This window comes from Manis javanica, chromosome 4, assembly GCF_040802235.1.
Source record: "Manis javanica isolate MJ-LG chromosome 4, MJ_LKY, whole genome shotgun sequence".
NCBI lineage: Eukaryota > Metazoa > Chordata > Mammalia > Pholidota > Manidae > Manis > Manis javanica.
This window is the reverse complement of record NC_133159.1, coordinates 19678412-19696669: the sequence shown is the minus strand read 5'-3', so window position 1 is coordinate 19696669 and position 18258 is coordinate 19678412. Positions and strand designations below refer to the sequence as shown.

At 41.0% G+C, this 18258-nt stretch overlaps 1 protein-coding gene across 2 annotated transcripts in view; it reads right to left on the bottom strand.

Moving 5' to 3' along the window:
- DHDDS (dehydrodolichyl diphosphate synthase subunit) overlaps positions 1 to 17230 on the bottom strand; it is a 35009-nt gene extending 17779 nt beyond the window's left edge. For both annotated transcript variants that reach the window (XM_037017828.2, XM_037017829.2), the window contains exons 1-6: positions 17125 to 17230; positions 16515 to 16631; positions 14854 to 14970; positions 11997 to 12139; positions 8650 to 8766; positions 7698 to 7799 (exon numbers count right to left, since the gene is read on the bottom strand). In XM_037017828.2, the coding sequence (XP_036873723.1) occupies positions 7698 to 7799; positions 8650 to 8766; positions 11997 to 12139; positions 14854 to 14970; positions 16515 to 16631; positions 17125 to 17142 (614 nt within the window). In that variant the 5' untranslated portion in view covers positions 17143 to 17230. The remainder of the gene's footprint in view (positions 1 to 7697; positions 7800 to 8649; positions 8767 to 11996; positions 12140 to 14853; positions 14971 to 16514; positions 16632 to 17124) is intronic.
- Positions 17231 to 18258: the final 1028 nt, after the last annotated feature.

Sequence of the window (18258 nt, the reverse complement as noted above, 5' to 3'; positions counted from 1 at the left end):
ATCTGAATTTCTTCTTTGGAGAACTCTCTCTTCATATCTGCTGCCCATTTGTTAATCAGGTAGTTTAGTTTTTGGGTGTTGAGTCGTGTGAGTTCTTTATATATTTTGGATGTTAACCCCTTGTCGGATATGTCATTTACAAATATGTTCTCCCATAGTGTAGGATGCCTTTTTGTTCTGTTGATGGTGTCCTTTGCCATACAGAAACTTTTTAGTTTGATGTAGTCCCATGAGTAAATTTTTGCTTTTGTTTCCCTTGCTTGAGGAGATGCATTCAGGAAGAAGTTGCTCATGCTTATATTCAGGAGATGCTTGCCTATGTTGTCTTCTAAGAGTTTTATGGTTTCATGACTTAGATTGAGGTCTTTGATCCATTTCGAGTTTTCTTTTGTGTATGGAATTAAACAGTAATCCAGTTTCATTCTCTTACATGTAGCTGTCCAGTTTTGCCAACACCAGCTCTTGAAGAGGCTGTCATTTCCCCATTGTATATCCATGGCTCCTTTATCATATATTAATTGACCACATATGGTTGGGTTTATATCAGGGCTCTCTAGTCTGTTCCATTGGTCTGTGGGTCTGTTCTTGTGCCAGTACCAAATTGTATTGATTACTGTGGCTTTGTAGTAGAGATTGAAGTTGGGGAGTGTAATGCCTCCAGCTTTATTTTTCCTCCTCAGAATTGCTTTGGCTATTTGAGGTCTTTTGTGGTTCCATATGAATTTTAGAATGATTTGCTCTAGTTCGTTGAAGAATGCCGTTGGTATTTTGATAGGAATTGCATTGAATCTACAGATTGCTTAAGGCAGGATGGCCATTTTGACAATATTAATTCTTCCTATCCATGAGCATGGGATGAGTTTCCATTTATTGGTATCTTCTTTAATTTCTCTTAAGAGTGTCTTGTAATTTTCAGGGTATAGGTCTTTCACTTCCTTGGTTAGGTTTATTTCTAGGTATTTTATTCTTTTTGATGCAACTGTGAATGGAATTGTTTTCCTGATTTCTCTTTCTGCTAGTTCATTGTTAGTGTATAGGAAAGCCACAGATTCTGTGTATTAATTTTGTGTCTTGTAACTTTGTATCCTGCAACTAGATATTAGATCTAGTAGTTCTGGAGTGGAGTCTTTAGGATTTTTTATGTATAATATCATGTCATCTTCAAACAGGGACAGTTTGACTTCTTCCTTGCCAATCTGGTTGCCTTTTATTTCTTTGTGTTGCCTGATTGCCATGGCTAGGACCTCCAGTACTATGTTGAATAGACGTGGGGAAAGTGGGTATCCTTGTCTTGTTCCTGATCTTAAAGGAAAAGCTTTCAGCTTCTTGCTGTTAAGTATGATATTGGCTATGGGTCTGTCATATATGGCCTTTACTATGTTGAGGTACTTGCCCTCTATACTCATTTTGTTGAGAGTTTTTATCATGAATAGATGTTGAATTTTGTTGAATGTTTTTTCAGCATCATGGAGATGATCATGTAGTTTTTGTCCTTCTTTTTGTTGATGTGGTGGATGATGTTGATGGATTTTCAAATGTTGTATCATCCTTGCATCCCTGGAATAAGTCCTACTTGATCATGTTGGATGATTTTTTTAATGTATTTTTGAATTCGGTTTGCTAATATTTTGTTGAGTATTTTTGCAGCTATGTTCATCAGAGATATTGGTCTATAATTTTCTTTTTTTGTGGTGTCTTTGCCTGGTTTTGGTATCAGAGTGATGCTGGCCTCACAGAATGAGTTTGGAAGTATTCCCTCTTCTTCTAATCTTTGGAAAACTTTAAGGAGGATGGGTATTAGGTCTTCACTAAATGTTTGATAAAAGTCACCGGTGAAGCCATCTGGACCAGGAGTTTTGCTCTTAGGTAGTTTTTTGATTACCAGTTCAATTTCATTGCTGGTAATTGGTCTGTTCAGATTTTCTGTTTCTTCCTTGGTCATCCTTGGAAGGTTGTATTTTTCTAGAAAGTTGTCCATTTCTTCCAGGTTATCCAGTTTGGTAGCATATAATTTTTCATAGTATTCTCTAAAAATTCATTATATTTCTGTGGTGTCCGTAGTGATTTTTACTTTCTCATTTCTGATTCTGTTTATGTGTGTAGACTCTCTTTTTATCTTGATAAGTCTGGCTAGGGGTTTATCTATTTTGTTTATTTTCTCGAAGAACCAGCTCTTGCTTTTGTTGATTCTTTCTATTGTTTTATTCTTCTTGATTTTATTTATTTCTGCTCTAATCTTTATTATGTCCCTCTTTCTACTAACTTTAGGCCTCATTTATTCTTCTTTTTCTAGTTTCATTAATTGTGAGTTTAGACTGCTTATATGGGATTGTTCTTCTTTCCTGAGGTAGGCCTGTATTGCAGTATACTTTCCTCTTAGTACATCCTTGGCTGTGTCCCACAGATTCTGTGGTGTTGAATTATTGTTGTCATTTGTCTCCATATATTGCTTGATCTCTGTTTTTATTTGGTCATTGATCCATTGGTTATTTAGGAGCACGTTGTGAAGCCGCCATGTGTTTGTGGGAGTTTTCATTTTCTTTGTGTAATTTATTTCTAGTTTCATACCTTTGTGGTCTGAGAAACTGGTTGGTACAATTTCAATCTTTTTTAATTTACTGAGGCTCTTTTTGTGGTCTAGTATATAATCTATTCTTGAAAATGTTCCATGTGTCTTGAGAAGAATGTGTATTCTGCTCCTTTTGTGTATAGAGTTCTGTAGATGTCTGTTAGGTCCATCTGTTCTGATGTGTTGTTCAGTGCCTCTGTGTCCTTACTTATTTTCTGTCTGGTTGATCTGTGCTTCAGAGTGAGTGGAGTGTTGAAGTCTCTTGGAATGAATGCATTGCATTCCATTTCCCCTTTTAATTCAGTTAGTATTTGTTTCACATATGTAGGTGCTCCTGTGTTGGGAGTATAGATATTTATAATGGTTATACCTTCTTGTTGGATTGACCCCTTTATCATTATGTAATGTCCTTCTTTGTCTCTTGTGACTTTGTTTTTAAGTCTATTTTATCTGATACAAGTACTACAACTCCTGCTTTTTTCTCTCTATTAGCTGCATGAAACATCTTTTTCCATCTCTTCACTTTTAGTCTGTGTATGTCTTTGGGTTTAAAGTGAGTCTCTTGTAAGCAGCATGTAGACGGGTCTTGTTTTTTATCTATTCAGTGACGCTATGTCTTTTGATTGGTGCATTCAGTCCACTTACATTTAAGGATGATTATCGATAGGTGTGTACTTAATGCCATTGCAGACTTTAGATTCATGGTTACCAAAGGTTCAAGGTTAACTTCCTTACTATCTAAGAGTCTAACTTAACTCACTTAATATGCTATTACAAACAGAATCTAAGGGTTCTGTTCTTTTCTCCTCCTTTTTCTTCCTCCTCCATTCTTTATATATTAGGTCTCATATTCTGTACTGTTTGTCTATTCCTTCATTGACTTTGGGGATAGTTAATTTAATTTTGCATTTTCTTAGTAATTAGCTGTTCTACTTTTTTACTGTGGTTTTATTACCTCTGGTGACAGATATTAAACCTTAGGAACACTTCCATCTATAGTAGTCCCTCCAAAATAGACTGTAGAGATGGTTTGTGGGAGGTAAATTCTCTCAGCTTTTGCTTATCTGGAAATTGTTTAATCCCTCCTTCAAATTTAAATGATAATCTTGCCAGATAAAGTAATCTTAGTTCCAGGCCCTTTGCTTCATTGCATTAAATACATCATGCCACTCCCTGAGGTTTCTGCTGAGAAGTCTGATGATAGCCTGATGGGCTTTCCTTTGTACATTATCTTATTTCTCTCTCTGGCTGATTTTAACAGTCTGTCCTTATCCTTGATCTTTGCCATTTTAAGTACTGTATGTCTTGGTGTTGTCTTCCTTGAGTCCCTTGTGTTGGGAGATCTGTGGTACTCCATGGCCTGAGAGACTATCTCCTTCCCCAGATTGGGGACCTTTTCAGCAATTACCTCCTCAAAGACACTTTCTATCCCTTTCTCTCTCTCTTCTTCTTCTGGTATCCCTATAATGTGAATATTGTTCCATTTGGATTGGTCACACAGCTCTCTCAATATTCTTTCATTCTTAGAGATCCTTTTTTTCTCTCTGTGCCTCAGCTTCTTTGTATTCCTCTTCTCTGGTTTCTATTTCATTTATAGTCTCCTCCACCATATCCAATCTGCTTTTAATACCCTCCATTGTGCTCTTCAATGGTTGGATCACTGACTGGAATTCATTCCTGAGTTCTTGAATATCTTTCTGTACCTCCATTAGCATGTTAATGATTTTTATTTTGAAATCCCTCTCAGGAAGAGTCATAAGGTCCATGTCATCTTTCTCAGGGGTTATATTAATTTTACTCTGGACCAGGTTCCTTTGGCCTTTCATATTTGTGTATGGCGCCCTCTTGTGTCCAGAAACTCTACTCTGGAGCTGCTCAGCCCCTGAAGCAATGTTGGGGGCCGCAGGGGAGTGGTATTGGTGCCTGCGGGGAGGAAAGAGCTGTTTCCTGCTTCCCGGCTGCTGTGCCTGTCTCCACTGCCTGAACCAGTGGGCCAAGCACACAGGTATAAGCTTTTGTCCCAGAGCAGCCGGATATGGATCCCTGCTTTCCACAAGCGGCTGGAATCTCTGTCTCTCCAGGAATTCTTAGCTTTCCAACCCCATAATCATGAGAGTACCATGAAAGCACCATGAAATGTATGTTTGTGCTCCCAGAGCAGATCTCCGGAGTTAGGTATTCAGCAGTCCCAGGCCTCCACTCCCTCCCTGCTCAGTTTCCTTTCCTCCCGCTGGTGAGCTGGGGTTGGGGAAGGGCTTGGGTCCTGCCGGGCCACAGCCCTGGTACATTACCCTGTTCTGTGAGGTCTGCTCTTTTCTCCAGGTGTGTGCAGTCTGGCGCAGTCCTTTCCTGTTGCTCTCTCAGGATTAGTTGTATTAATTGTATTTTCATATTATATGCGGTTTTAGTAGGAAGCCTTTGTCCCACCTCTCACACCGCCATCTTTAATCTCTCCAGCAATTATTGACACTATTGTTTTAAAGAGGAATACAGAGACCTAAGGTGGGGGGGTGCCAAGTGACCTGATCAAGGTCACTGAGTGAAAGAGAGTTTATTAAATATTCTTTGTGCTCATAAGTCTTTTTTTCTATAAGTCTGGGCTCAAAAACCAATCTATTAATACGACTGTTAGCAAAAAAATACCCTGGAAGAAAGGAAAATGAGTTGAATGGTAGTGATGAAAAAATAGGAAAACTCTAGCTATGGAAGGGTAGAGCTTCATTGTGATTGACTCACTGACTCGGTTACAAATGCAGATTTGTCTAAATTTGAATAATGTAAAGAGCACCACCTCAGGCTCTGATTAGCACAGTGTGAACTGAACACCAAGCTCCCTGAGTAGTTATTGCAATGTGGTATGAGTATAAAGCCTGCTGAACTAGGATTAAGATCAGAGTTCTAATTCTAGGCATGGATTCATATTCAACCTGCTTGTAAACAGCTGTCTTTCTTTCTAGCACAAACATTTGTCCCTTGTTATTTTTAATTTATTATTTCATTCATACAAAAGTTTATATAAAACATTAGTTATAAAGCACAATAAAATAATGAACAACTATGAAATCACCAAGCCAAGAATCAGAAAATTACCAATAACTTGCACTACTTATATACCCTTTAGCTACTTATATATCTCATCTTCCTGTCCAGACCCACCCTGCCAGCTAAACCAACATCTTAAGTTTTCCCTCAACAGTTAATTTCAATCCATATCCGAATTGATGTCTCTATGGCTCTTGAACACTCTTGCTCCCACCAGTGCCCAGGCCCCTCCCTACACCAACAAATTCCCTTTTTTTCCCTGGCTTCTGTAATACCCACTGCCTGGTTTTCTTCTTACTTCCTGGTTGTTCATGGTCTTTTTTTCCTTGAGGCCCATTCTCCTTTACCCAGCTAGTAAAACTTAAGAGTTCCTCAAAACTCCATTGTCGGCCCTCTCTTCTCACTCTAGACTCTCTTTAGCTTTCTTGTGCCCTCTGTTTCAGTTACCACTTACACACAGATGTCTTCCAAGCTGATATCTCCAGTCCCTACATCTCCCTCTCAACAGTCAACCTGACATCTATGTTCAATAGCTACAGTGTATCTCAAACCAAATTTCTGACCTTCCTTGTCAAACTGGATCCTCTCTCTGGGTTCCCTAGTATAGTGAAGGGCACCACAGCTACCCACTGTTTTATAAGTCAAAAACCCTTGAGTCACTCATAACACATCCTTTTCCCAGAGTCGGTATCAAGTCCCCTTGATTTTTATTTACTTTGTAGCTCTTGATGCAATCTATTTGATCTATTCTACCACCACTATGACAAGCCAAGCTCCCTTCTAAGGTAGTTGAATTATTCCAACAGGCTTTTTGTAGCCAAGCTCCTAACACTCCTACCTCTTTCTCCAGTTACTGCTTATTTCCCCTTCCTAGGTCACTTGTTTCCTCAGGAGATCATTCCCTACCAGGTCTATTGCTCTTATAAATTCTTTTTGTGCCATGCATCAATGCTTTTATAGCATTTATCACCATTATAATTTTATGCTAATTTGCATAATCATGATCAATGTCTGTTTCCCTTTCCAGAGCTCATGAGAGCAGGAAGTATGTCTTTTTATTCTTATCACTGTATCCCCTATGCACAGCAATGAGCCTGGTCTTTAAGTGGGACTTAAAAAATACTTGTTGACTGAATGAATGATTAAATGAATGAACTATGTGGCACTGAAAGATCCCTCAGCTATTGGGGATGACAGGGATTCATAAAATAGCCTTAAAAACTCTCCTTTTCTTCTTATCTAATTCCACTCTCACTGAGGAACATCTCAATTTTTAGTTTAGTTTCCCAGGTAAATCAAATAACACCCAAGAAGGGAATCAGAAAAATTTCTGGGTACCACAATCCCATTTAACAGAAGTAAAAGACAAGAACCCTGGAATCAAACAGCTTCAAATGAGTCCCATCTCTGGCACCCACTAGCGGAATGAACTTGAGGAAGTCATTTCAATGCTGAGCTCAGTTTTCTCATCTTTAAAATGGAGACTTGTATCTCTCCCATATGACATTAATGACTTCATACAGAACAAGGCATATTTTCTGCATTATTTTTGCTTCTTTATTTTACCACTGCTATAATTAGTTTATAATATTATTACCAAAGATTAATAATAGCATGGGAGGGACTGAATGGATATATGATTTCTAAAGTCTCTCCCACCTCAAATAATTAGGATTCCACTAAGTTTCTAATGATGATTAATTTTCTTTTTTGAAAAATAACTACCTTGTATGAAACTATAAAGTGAGACCAACAGGACTATACCCCAACAAGCGGCATTCCTAAAATCTCAACTTTAGAAAAACATTGTCAAAGGGCCAGGAGGGCATCATTTTTTACTGAATGCCACAGTCTTGCTATCTGCTATACTGGTCTTCTGGGGCTTCTTGGTGTGTGAACACAGAAATTCTGAAGCAGGTTGTAAGAAGCAAATCTGAATCTCTCTGTGGGTGATCATTCCCCCAAAATCTTTCCACATGCACCCTTGATTTGGCTTCTGGCCCAAGTACATGGCTTAGGAGAGATTTTATGGTTTGGTAAATGCCTGTTTTCCCTACCAGTGACCATGCTGAACAACTAGGGATACCTGGGATCCAGCAGGCCCTGCTCCACTCCCCAGGCCATCTCTCTCACAGCATTGCTGATCTCATGACGGGACGTGTATGCAAAGCAGACATTCAGGAAACACCTGAGAAGGGACAAACAGAGTAATTCACTGAAGAAGGCCAGGGACTCAGGACTGGAGTCACTGATATAAAGCACTCCTTCCCTGGAAGAACAAACACATCAAATGTTAACTATGGATACCTCTGAAAGGTGAGATTATGAATTTTTTGTGTTTTCTGAAGATTTTTGGAATAAACATGTTATTAATTTGGTAGTAAGACAAATACTAAATGACTTTTATTACCCTCCTAAACCTTTTCCCTTCTACCACTAACCAGCTTTCAGAGGATGTGAATCCACTGTGATATTAACAGAAGCAAAGGAGAATAGGAAGGAAATTTGATGCAAAACAAATCCACTGCCAAATACATATTATATTCCAAAACCACATATAATGAAGCTTGGATTATTGAACTCTGTTCCCCTCCGCATCTGCATAACCTCTCAAGGTCATCCTATCCATGGGTTAAAAGCATGGGACCAAAAAAAAAGTATTTCTTGAAGGATCTGTCTTCAGAGACAGGGATGAGACCTGCTGCATTCCCAACCCTTCCCCGTCAAGGCAAAAAAATAAAAACATATATGTATATACACATGTGCATATGCACACATACATACATACACATCTGGGGGTAGGCACATGAAAAAACACAAAGACGAGAAACTGTATGTTTAAGTATACACACACAAATGGGATTGCAGAACCACCTGCAGTCTGCCCTGTAGTTAGGAGGAAGTCTATAAACATCCCAAACCATCCCCTCTTGCCCCACTATACCAAATGCAGATCACAAAAGGCCCAGGATATCTCCCTAAAGCTATCAGGCAGTCAAAGATTGATACAGGTCCCTAAAGGGAAATCCGAAGCCTACCTGTTGTAGTTCTTGGTGGCCTGCACAGCTTGTGCAATCAACTCCTGGAGATCCAAAGGCAACAAATGTAGATCACCTAGGACCCGGATACATACCCCATGCTTCTGCAGTTTCTCCCTGATCAGGAAAAAGAGAGAGGGTTGGGACAGAGTCTGCCGAGCTGGAGAGGTGATAATACTCTACTAGTTTTTGAGTGCGCTCCTGTGCATAAGGCACTATTATACATGTCTTATTTCACTGCCCCCCTTCAACAACTCTGAAAGGAGCTCACTACATTCCCCACTCTACAGCAGGAAACTGAGTTTCAGATGGGATTGTCAGATAGGGATTGCCCGAGGTCATAGAGCCATCAGGTGCTCTATCAGGACAGAAACCCAGGTGTGCCTGATCATGTGTCCTTGTTGAAAAGTTGCATTTTACATATTCTGTGCTATGTCCCATTTTGATAAGTGAATAAACTCAAGGGCAGGAGCTATATTATCAGTTATGTCTTCTGGTGAAATACGATAATAATAGCTACACTGAATGTTAATGATATGTTTACTAAGTGTCACGCACTGGTCTAAAGTGCTTAATGTGCATCAATACAGTCCATCCTTATACCAACCTTTGAGGCAGACACGACTATCATTCCCCTCTTATAGATGAGAAAACTGAGGCACAGGGAGGTTAGGTAACTTGCTTAAGATCGGATAGTTGGTGAGTGGAGAGCCAGAACATGAACTAGGGAGTCTGGTTCTGGAGCCTATCCTCTTACCCACGACATTACACTGCCTCCATACAGAAACTCCCAAACTCTGAGCACAAATCCACTGTTACCCAAGCAGCTTTTCTCCCCTGGGAATGCTAAAGAGTAACTGAACAACTAATGTTTGGAATAATGGTAGCTTAATAACAAGAAATATACTGTAGGATGGGGGGATCTGACAGGTCCTGGAGAACTCTGATCTAAAGCTGAAGGCCACACCCACAAACTACCCACCCTATAACCCTTAATCACATTTCCCAAGCAAGATCTAATCACCTACTTTTGGGAACTAACTGGAGCTACAGTAGACAAATGTTTACTAAAATCAAAGCAAAATCTGAAAAAGAATACCTAGATTCAAGTCCCAGCGCCACCACTTACTAGTTGGCCTCGTTTAACCACCTTGCCTCTCTGAGCCTAGTTCCCTTTACCCTGCACACTGGGGGCGATAAGCATCCCTGCCATACTCTCCACGTAGGCTTGTGTTGAGTGAGATAAAAGCACTGAATGTGTTTATTCTCAGACATCAGACACAGACTTCAGAGAGGTCTATAGAGTAGGAGCTCCTACAAAGCCCTGGCTAGGAGATCTGGGCTCCCAGTGTGGCTCTGTCACTAGCTAGCTATGTGACCACAGGCAGGCCTTTCTCTTCTCTAAGGGGTTTAGTTTCCCAACTGATGAAACTGAACTAGGCCAGGGGTTTTCCAACCTTCTTTTAGCTGAAGAACTCTTTCTTCAAATCAAATCTTAAACAGAAGCCCAATATAAAAAATAGGTAAATGCATTATTTAAAAATAATAATAATAATAATAATAAGGGAGAAATGTGGGATTCACATATAAATCAAGTATAAAAATCAAACGAATATTCATATTTGACCTGATTGTTTATAGTTCATAATGCGTGATCAAAACCGAAAGTTTCTGTGATATGACTGCCCTTGTACTGTTCACCATGTAAGAACTTATTCACTATGGAAGAATTTCTTCACCATGTAAGAACTTGTTCATTATGCTTCAGAAGATTGGAGACTGACAAAAATTGGGCTTGGGGTTGATTAATGATTGTGCATTGAGTCCCCTATACAAAATTTTATTGTTGTTAACAACCATTTGATCAATAAATATGAGAGATGCCCTCTCAAAAAAAAAAAAATAGGTAAATGCAAAGCAGCACCCCACACCCTTTTCCTCAGGGTTCTTTGAACGCCCACTCTTCAGAGCCCTCGTGTTCTGTGGCACATTGTTGGAAAACCACTGTAAGGTTTCTTCCTGCTCTATCCAACCTAAGACCATCTTCTCTACTAATGACTGATTACAGTGACCTTAGTAGTACCTCTACTGCCATGCATTTTTGGTCTTTCAGGAACTAATATTACCTTCTGTTTCCTATTTGGTGTTGCAGACAAGAGCTCAGCTCTGGAGTCAGAACGATCCTGTCTGTCTTGGCTCTGCCTGTCTGATAGTTGTGTGATCCAGGATATATACCTAAACTTCTCTGGTTTTCTACTTTCCTTCTCCCTACAATTGGGATAACAATCTTTCATACAAGATAATGTGAATATTAAATAAGAATACATGTTAGGCTCAGGGCCTGACACGCAGTATAAGCACTATAAAAGGTAAGCTTTGTGTGAAGTACAGAATTTGAACACTGGACTGTGCCCCTCACCTCTATCCCCAGCCTCATGGGTGTGAACTCTGAGCCACACAGGCTCTGCTAGGCACCAGGTAGCAATGTCTGTGCCCCGAATCCCAGCATCTTAACATGGACAGAGAAAAGCCTGGCTACCCTGCCCACCATCCCGACACACACAGGAACTGAAATGACAGAACTGTTCTAGGCCCAGCTCTACTGGAGCTCTAGGGCTCTCTATTCTCTCATCTTCCTGGTTCTAGTGTGGAGAAGAGCTGGGAGAGAACAGTTGTAATGAAGACTTTGGGGCAGGCCTGGCAAGAGACGGTTCCACACTTCGAAGCAAACAATCTCAATCAAACTTCCTCTTCGTCCCTCTCTGGCTTGCTCCCTAGGCTAAGCTTAAACCTAGTATAGCTAAGAGTGGTACTGACTCTTCCTCATAAAGGCCTCTTACACATCATCCAGTCCCTTCCAAGAGACTACGCTGTGGAGATAGTAACTTGTTAGGATGACTGCACAGCAGAAAATGACTTTTCAATGTCATTTCTACTTCCCTAGTCACAATGTATTAGTCATGGGGTAGAAATTTGATCTAAGATGGGACAAATAAAGGATTTAGTTCATTCTGGGCAGCTCTCTTGAAGCAGAGAAATCTGGTCTTCAGAGAGACGAAAGTAAATGTATGAAGATGCTCTACCTAACGGATTTCAATTCTTGGTTTCAGTTTTGCTTGAGGCTGGCTGTACTACTTTTTGAAATCTGTGAAATAACTTTATCTTCAAATAACACCCCCTTAAAAAAGAAAGAAGGAAAGAAAAGCTGGCTTTCCATATTTGCCATCAGACACCTAACATTAAAAGCGTTAAGTGTTCCTTAAATAAGCCTCAGATTAGAGAATTGGGGGTTAGGGTAAGGTTAGAGGGGGTGGAAAAACGCATTCTCCTTTCTGACAGCATCTTACTGTTCTTCCATTAAGCGGCTGAACTTCTGCCGGGCCAGATCCATTATCCCGTCTACCTCACTCTTGGAGCGTTTGAAGTTCTCAATGCTGAATGCGTAGACCGTCACCTCTAAGATGCCCAGGTTCAAACACCAGCGCAGAGTCTGAGAGGGGAAAAAGCAAGGAGCTAGAAGAGAGGGAAGGGAACTAAGAGGTGCCTTGGCCCTCAGTGTTGGAGGTGAGACACAGACATTTTTCCTCCTCAAACTGGGTAGAGCTACTGTAACACCAGTGCTTCTGTCAGAACAATGAATCAAGTAAGCAGAAAACCACCACTTGAGAAACTAAAATGTGAACTTCATGAGTAGTACCATGCTTGATGCTGTTGCAGTTTACTTGAAGGAACTCTTCACTGAGAGTAAAGATCCAGGTTTTAGTCCCTGATTCCATCATGCACTTGCTATGTGACTATAAGCAAATCATTTAAGCTCTCTGGGCCGAAGACTTCTTATCTGTAAAATGAGATCACAGTCCATCCCTCCCAAGGTGGCTAAAAAACAATATAAAAACACAATAGGTATTACTCACAGCATAACTTCATTATTCTGTTAGACTAAGAGGCTGATGAGTTATAACAATAAAAGTAAAAACTGCTCAGCTGTGTAGCACATAAATTGGCAAATACATTATTTGATTCTTTAAACATCCTCTTGAGAATGGCCTTATTCTTTTCATGCCTACTTTATAAATGATAAAACTGAGGTTCAAAGAGTCAAAAAAAATGTCAAAAGTTCATAACTTTACTGCATGAATCCACCATATGAAGTTCTAGAACACGAAAATTGATCTATAGTGATAGAACAGTGGCTGTGGGGAAGAGGAGGTGGGCCAGGGTTTGACTGAGAAAGGGCACAAGGGAACTTTCTGGAGAGATGGAAATGTTTTCTGCTTTGACAGGGGTATGCATCAGATACAGAAATGCCAATGTCCAAATCCATAGCTGTGCATCTCACTATACTGAAAGTACACTTCAGTGAAAAAAAAAGTGAAGCTCACCCTTAAACTTGGTCCTTTGAGGCTGCTCTCACCCAGTCCCACTAAAGGTGGAAGACAAAATGGAGCCAAGAATAACAGTGCTGAGATGGGAAGCTTGGAGGTTAAAGGTAGGAGAGAAGGCATTCAAACAGAACTAAAGAAACAAAGCTGAAGAGCTGCCTTTCTAATCCCTTAATAGGCACACACACAAACCAATTCAATGCCACCTTAGGAAAATTACCTGAAACACCCTGGCACCTGAATAGCTCAGGACCTATAGGCTTTACAGGACAGCCACCTTGGCTGGCACATCTGGGTCAGAACCCACCACTGACCTCAGTCCACATAGCTGCTAATAACAACAGCTTCATTTTCTTTAGCACTTCTTTATGTCAGGTCTTGTGCCATATGCTTTTCATTGTGCCATCTTGTTTAATCTCATATAATCTCCTGAGGCAGAGATCATCACTCTCTCCATTTTACAGATGAAGAAACCGAGGCAAAGGGAATCTGTATGACTCATTGCAGGTCACAGAACCAGGGAGTGGCTAATAGGCACACACACAAACCAATTCAATGCCACCTTAGGAAAATTACCCGAAACACCCTGGCACCTGAACAACTCAGGACCTATAGGCTTTACAGGACAGCCACCTTGGCTGGCACATCTGGGTCAGAACCCACCACTGACCTCAGTCCACATAGCTGCTAATAACAACAGCTTCATTTTCTTTAGCACTTCTTTATGCCAGGTCTTGTGCCATATGCTTTTCATTGTGCCATCTTGTTTAATCTCATACAATCTCCTGAGGCAGAGATCATCACTCTCTCCATTTTACAGATGAAGAAATTAAGGCAAAGGGAATCTGTATGACTCATTGCAGGTCACAGAACCAGGGAGTGGCAGAGCACGGGTGCCAAGGAGTTCTAGGTGACTGCGGTTTGCAGTACCTGGGCAAAACTGCCTCTTACTTAGTCATACAAGAGAAACTTGAATCAACAAACCTCCACACAGTGTTGGAGAGAGCCTTCCAGCCATTCATTGGAGGCAAAAAATATCACTGCCTTGGCATCAGGCTACGTTCATGTGCCAGGAAGCTGAAATCTGTGGGCTACAGACCATTTTCCATTCTTCTAAAGTTAGTTTTACAAAGACTGACATAGTCCATTTTTATGGTTAAATTTGATGTTTTCCAATTTGCAATATGAAACATCCATTTGTTTAGAGTGATGTCCCAGATTGTCTGGCACTTTCCCAGTTTAAGCACGAAAAGGCCTGTCCTGAGAAACTACTCAGTCACGCAAACCAGGATAGGTAGTCACCCTACCTGTGCTCCAGAAATGCCACTTCTAAGGATTTGTTCTAATGAAGTACTATTTATAATGTCCAATAATAGTTTTAGTAGCTAAACAAATCACATAGGGTCCTCATGATAAAATATTCTTCAGTCATTAAAACATATCATTAGAAAGGCTATATATAAATTAACCTAGAAAAATACATGCCAAAATGTCAAGTAAAACTAATGTATTGAAGCTATAATAATTTATAAGTGTTAAATCAATAAGCAATATACTATAAGGACTGGGATAAGGCACAGAAAAAGATAAACTGTTGACTTAGTAAGGTGGTAAGAGGGAGCAATTTTGTTCTTATTTCTAATATCTTGTGATGATTCACTGGACAATTAAATTTTTTGTTAATGTTGATACGGGAACGATAGCTAGTAAGCAAGCAATAAAACAAAGAGCTATAAAAACTCTCTCAAAACACAAACTCAAGGCCTGGTTTTCTAGCTATAAACCACAGACTGTTCACCCTGGGTCATGACACCACACCCACCTCAGCCAGCTTGTTGAAGCCCTGTGAGTGGCCCTCCTGCTGCTCCACTTGGCACTTCCTGGCATAGCGACGATTCCCATCCATTATAATAGCGATGTGTTTGGGCATCGGGCCTGCCTGTAAGAAGATAAATGGTGAACACATCACTTATGCTTCAGGGACAGAGGGAGACCCTGTACTCCAAGCTGATAGGCTTGAGTTATGTGATAAAAGCCCTGAGGAAGGGAATTTGGTATTTTGCACTTACTGAGCTAAATGGGTATTAAAGACTTTATTTATATGTTTATGGAGCACTTACTACATGCCAGGTATTATGCTAGACTTTTTAGACTTCATCTTGTTTTTTTTTTCATACAAACCTATAAAGTAGTATTTTCATTTTATAGGTGAAAAAAATGAGGCTCAGAGAGGTCAAGTGACTTGCACAAGTCACACAGCTAATAAGAGGCAAAGTGAGGACTCAAAGTGAGGTCTGTGTGCTTTCAGAATTCATCTTTTAGCCAAATGCTTTTATCTACCACCTTGGTTTTGTTAGTCTCCAACTGAAAGGCACAGGAAGGATACTGATGGGTGTGGGCAAATGGAGAGGCATCCTCCACACAGAAGAGGAATCTACTCCTCAGCTCTATCTGATTGCTTCCACACAGAAAAAGGAGCCCAAAGTTGCTGGATCTTCTAATTATACAAGAGACACCAAGCACCAGGGTTTTTATAAAAACATAGAAGTCAGGAATCATTTCAAAGCAAATAAAAAAAAGATTTTGGGGACCAAACAAAACCTCTCATCTGGCTTAGAGTAGCCTTTTATTTTCACCCACAGCAAAAATTCACATTTAGCTTAATTTCTCTTACTGGGAAATCTTCTGCTTTAGTCTTCCACATGAAGCCTCTAGAAAAATTCCAGTCAAAGTCATGCAGCTGGCTCTTCCCAACACTTGAATGTAGTGGTTCCCTGAGGAGATACTTTCCATTTCCTGGCCTAGCCTGAGATCACTTGCTATTTGTATGGGCATGAGGCTTGCTAGTTCATAAATTCACTGCTCTGCCCTGCTTGACAGCCTGTGGTTGAAAAACAAAACGAGGCTGACTGGCTTCAATCTCAAACATGCAGAGGACATACTGATATGATTCCTAGAGAAAAAAACCGAAGGAAGATTTGGGAAAGCAAGAGGGAGTGGTAGGAAAAAGAATGACTATAGTCTTCAAAGGTAGATGTATGTTTCATTTAATCCTCAAAACAACCATATAAAGTCACATAGTTAATAAGTGATAGGACTTTCACTCATGTTTGTCTGCTTCCAGAGCCCAAACTCTTAACTACAATGCTCTACTGCCACATCAAGGAAAGATTATTTTATCTGAATCCAGGGGACAGTACTAGGAATAGGTCAAAGTTCCAGGGAACAAATTTCAGTTCTCTATAAGGAAGACCTAACAGTCTATGCTGCCCAATGATTTTGGGAGGTCCTGGGCTTCCTGAAAATGTGAAAGTCAGAACAATAATCTGCCAGAAATGTAGACCTGTAGGTTATCTTGCAGTTCTAAGACTCTTTGGTCCCATTGCTAAACCACTCAACATCATTGATTATGTAATTTCAGTAATAAATTTGATACAAGATTATCCAACTAACCACATAACTGTGCTGTGGGCCACTGCTCACCTTTATGATGTTGGCACAGAACCGCTCCCAGAGTGACAGCTCTCCTTCCTTGATCCATGACATAGTTCTTGCCTGGCAGAGGATGAGCCCAAACCAAAAAGACAGCAGCCAGGTGGGCTTGGATTTTAAAAAAAAGAAAATAAGAAAAGGAAAAAAAAAAGGAAACTAGACCTTTGCAAACAGGACCTGACTTGTAGGAATTCACCTGGACTGTACAGAGCCGCCAACATTAGTGTCCAAAGATACTGGTCTAAGCTTCTAATGCTTCAACTATCGTAGCTTATGACCCAATGGGGCTTCCAATGCGGAGGTTTTTCCTTGGTTCTCCTGGCTTGGTGGACCTTGCTTCCAATCCGTTTTCCTTGGAATCTACACTGATTTCTTCTTAACATGTAAGTCGGCTTCCTGCCACATCATAGTGCCTACATCCTGATCCTTCCCAGCTTCTTCCTTCATCTTCCCGCAGGCCGGTTCCCATTGTCTGTGCTGGAGGTCACTAAACCCTTCAGTTGTCCCACCCGTTATCTCCTACTCCCAATTAGCTGTTCCTTCACTTGTCTCTTCCACCGTCCCCTCTGTCCCTCCCTTAGCTGCCTTCCCTCCCAGTCACCTCTCTCTTCTCGTTCATCAACTGAATCCTGCCACTGCTCGGCTCCAGCGGGCTCCTGCCAACTGCTCCAGTGGGCCAACACTTCCTTACGCCCTGGCGCTGGAAGGACACGTCATCGTTGGGCGCGGGAGCACGCCCCCTTCCGTCACTCAGGGGGCGGGGCTCTGCCCTGTGTCTGCGGGCTGGAGGGGAGGTGCGAGCTTTCCGGGACGAAATTTATTCTCCCCGGGGCAGGGAGAAGGGGCTGTGACGCGTCCGGAACGGAGTGGGCAGCCGGGCTACAGGCCACGTGCTGGGGACCCAGCTGGAGTAGCCGAGGTCGGGCCCATTGGATGGGGATGGGCGGTGGGGTTTTTATGCCCAGACTGAGAGGCCTCACGCGGGTTCCGCTACACGGACTTTTGGGGGTTCCCTAACCTCAGAAATGCAAGGACTTGCCAGCCGCTGGTGGCCGCTTAGTACTGAGAAGTGGGGAAAGGCATTAGAAATGGGATTTATAGCCCTAGTTACAACAGTCATTTAAAATTATTTTTTACTGTTTTCTGATTTTAGTGTATTTGATCGTTTGGGAAGTTCCTAGCTCCGGTCACAACCCACAGACGTCCATTTTGTGCTGATTTAAGGTATTCAGATGTTAGGATTTGCAGATTCTTAGGACCTACTCAAAGAAACTCCAAACTGTTATAAGAACGAATAGAGTAGCAAACAGGAAGGCCATCCACTGACCCTGAAGGGTAAATCAAGGGCGTTAGCTCTACCAAACTTTTAAGGACAATCACTGCAGGAATTTGAGTCATTACATAAAATTAACTGGGAGTTCAACTTTCTCAAAATTAAAAGAACAGGGAAAAACACATTTTCAAAGAGCGTTTGTTTCAGTTTGGATTGCAATCTCATCAAGCGAAACAGGACGAGGTATTACACTGGTTAAACGCCAATTGATTATCTTCCACTTTCTGAAGGGGCTACTTGTAACAAACACGATCAAAGAAAGCCCCATGAGTAACTCACCCATGAATAGTCTTAAGTTTTTCCATCTGTCCTGCTGACACCTGGAAAGTAAGGTTCAACCTAACCGGTTACTTCCAATTTTGCAGGAAGACCATTTACTGAAGCCCAGTAGTAGTTTCCTAC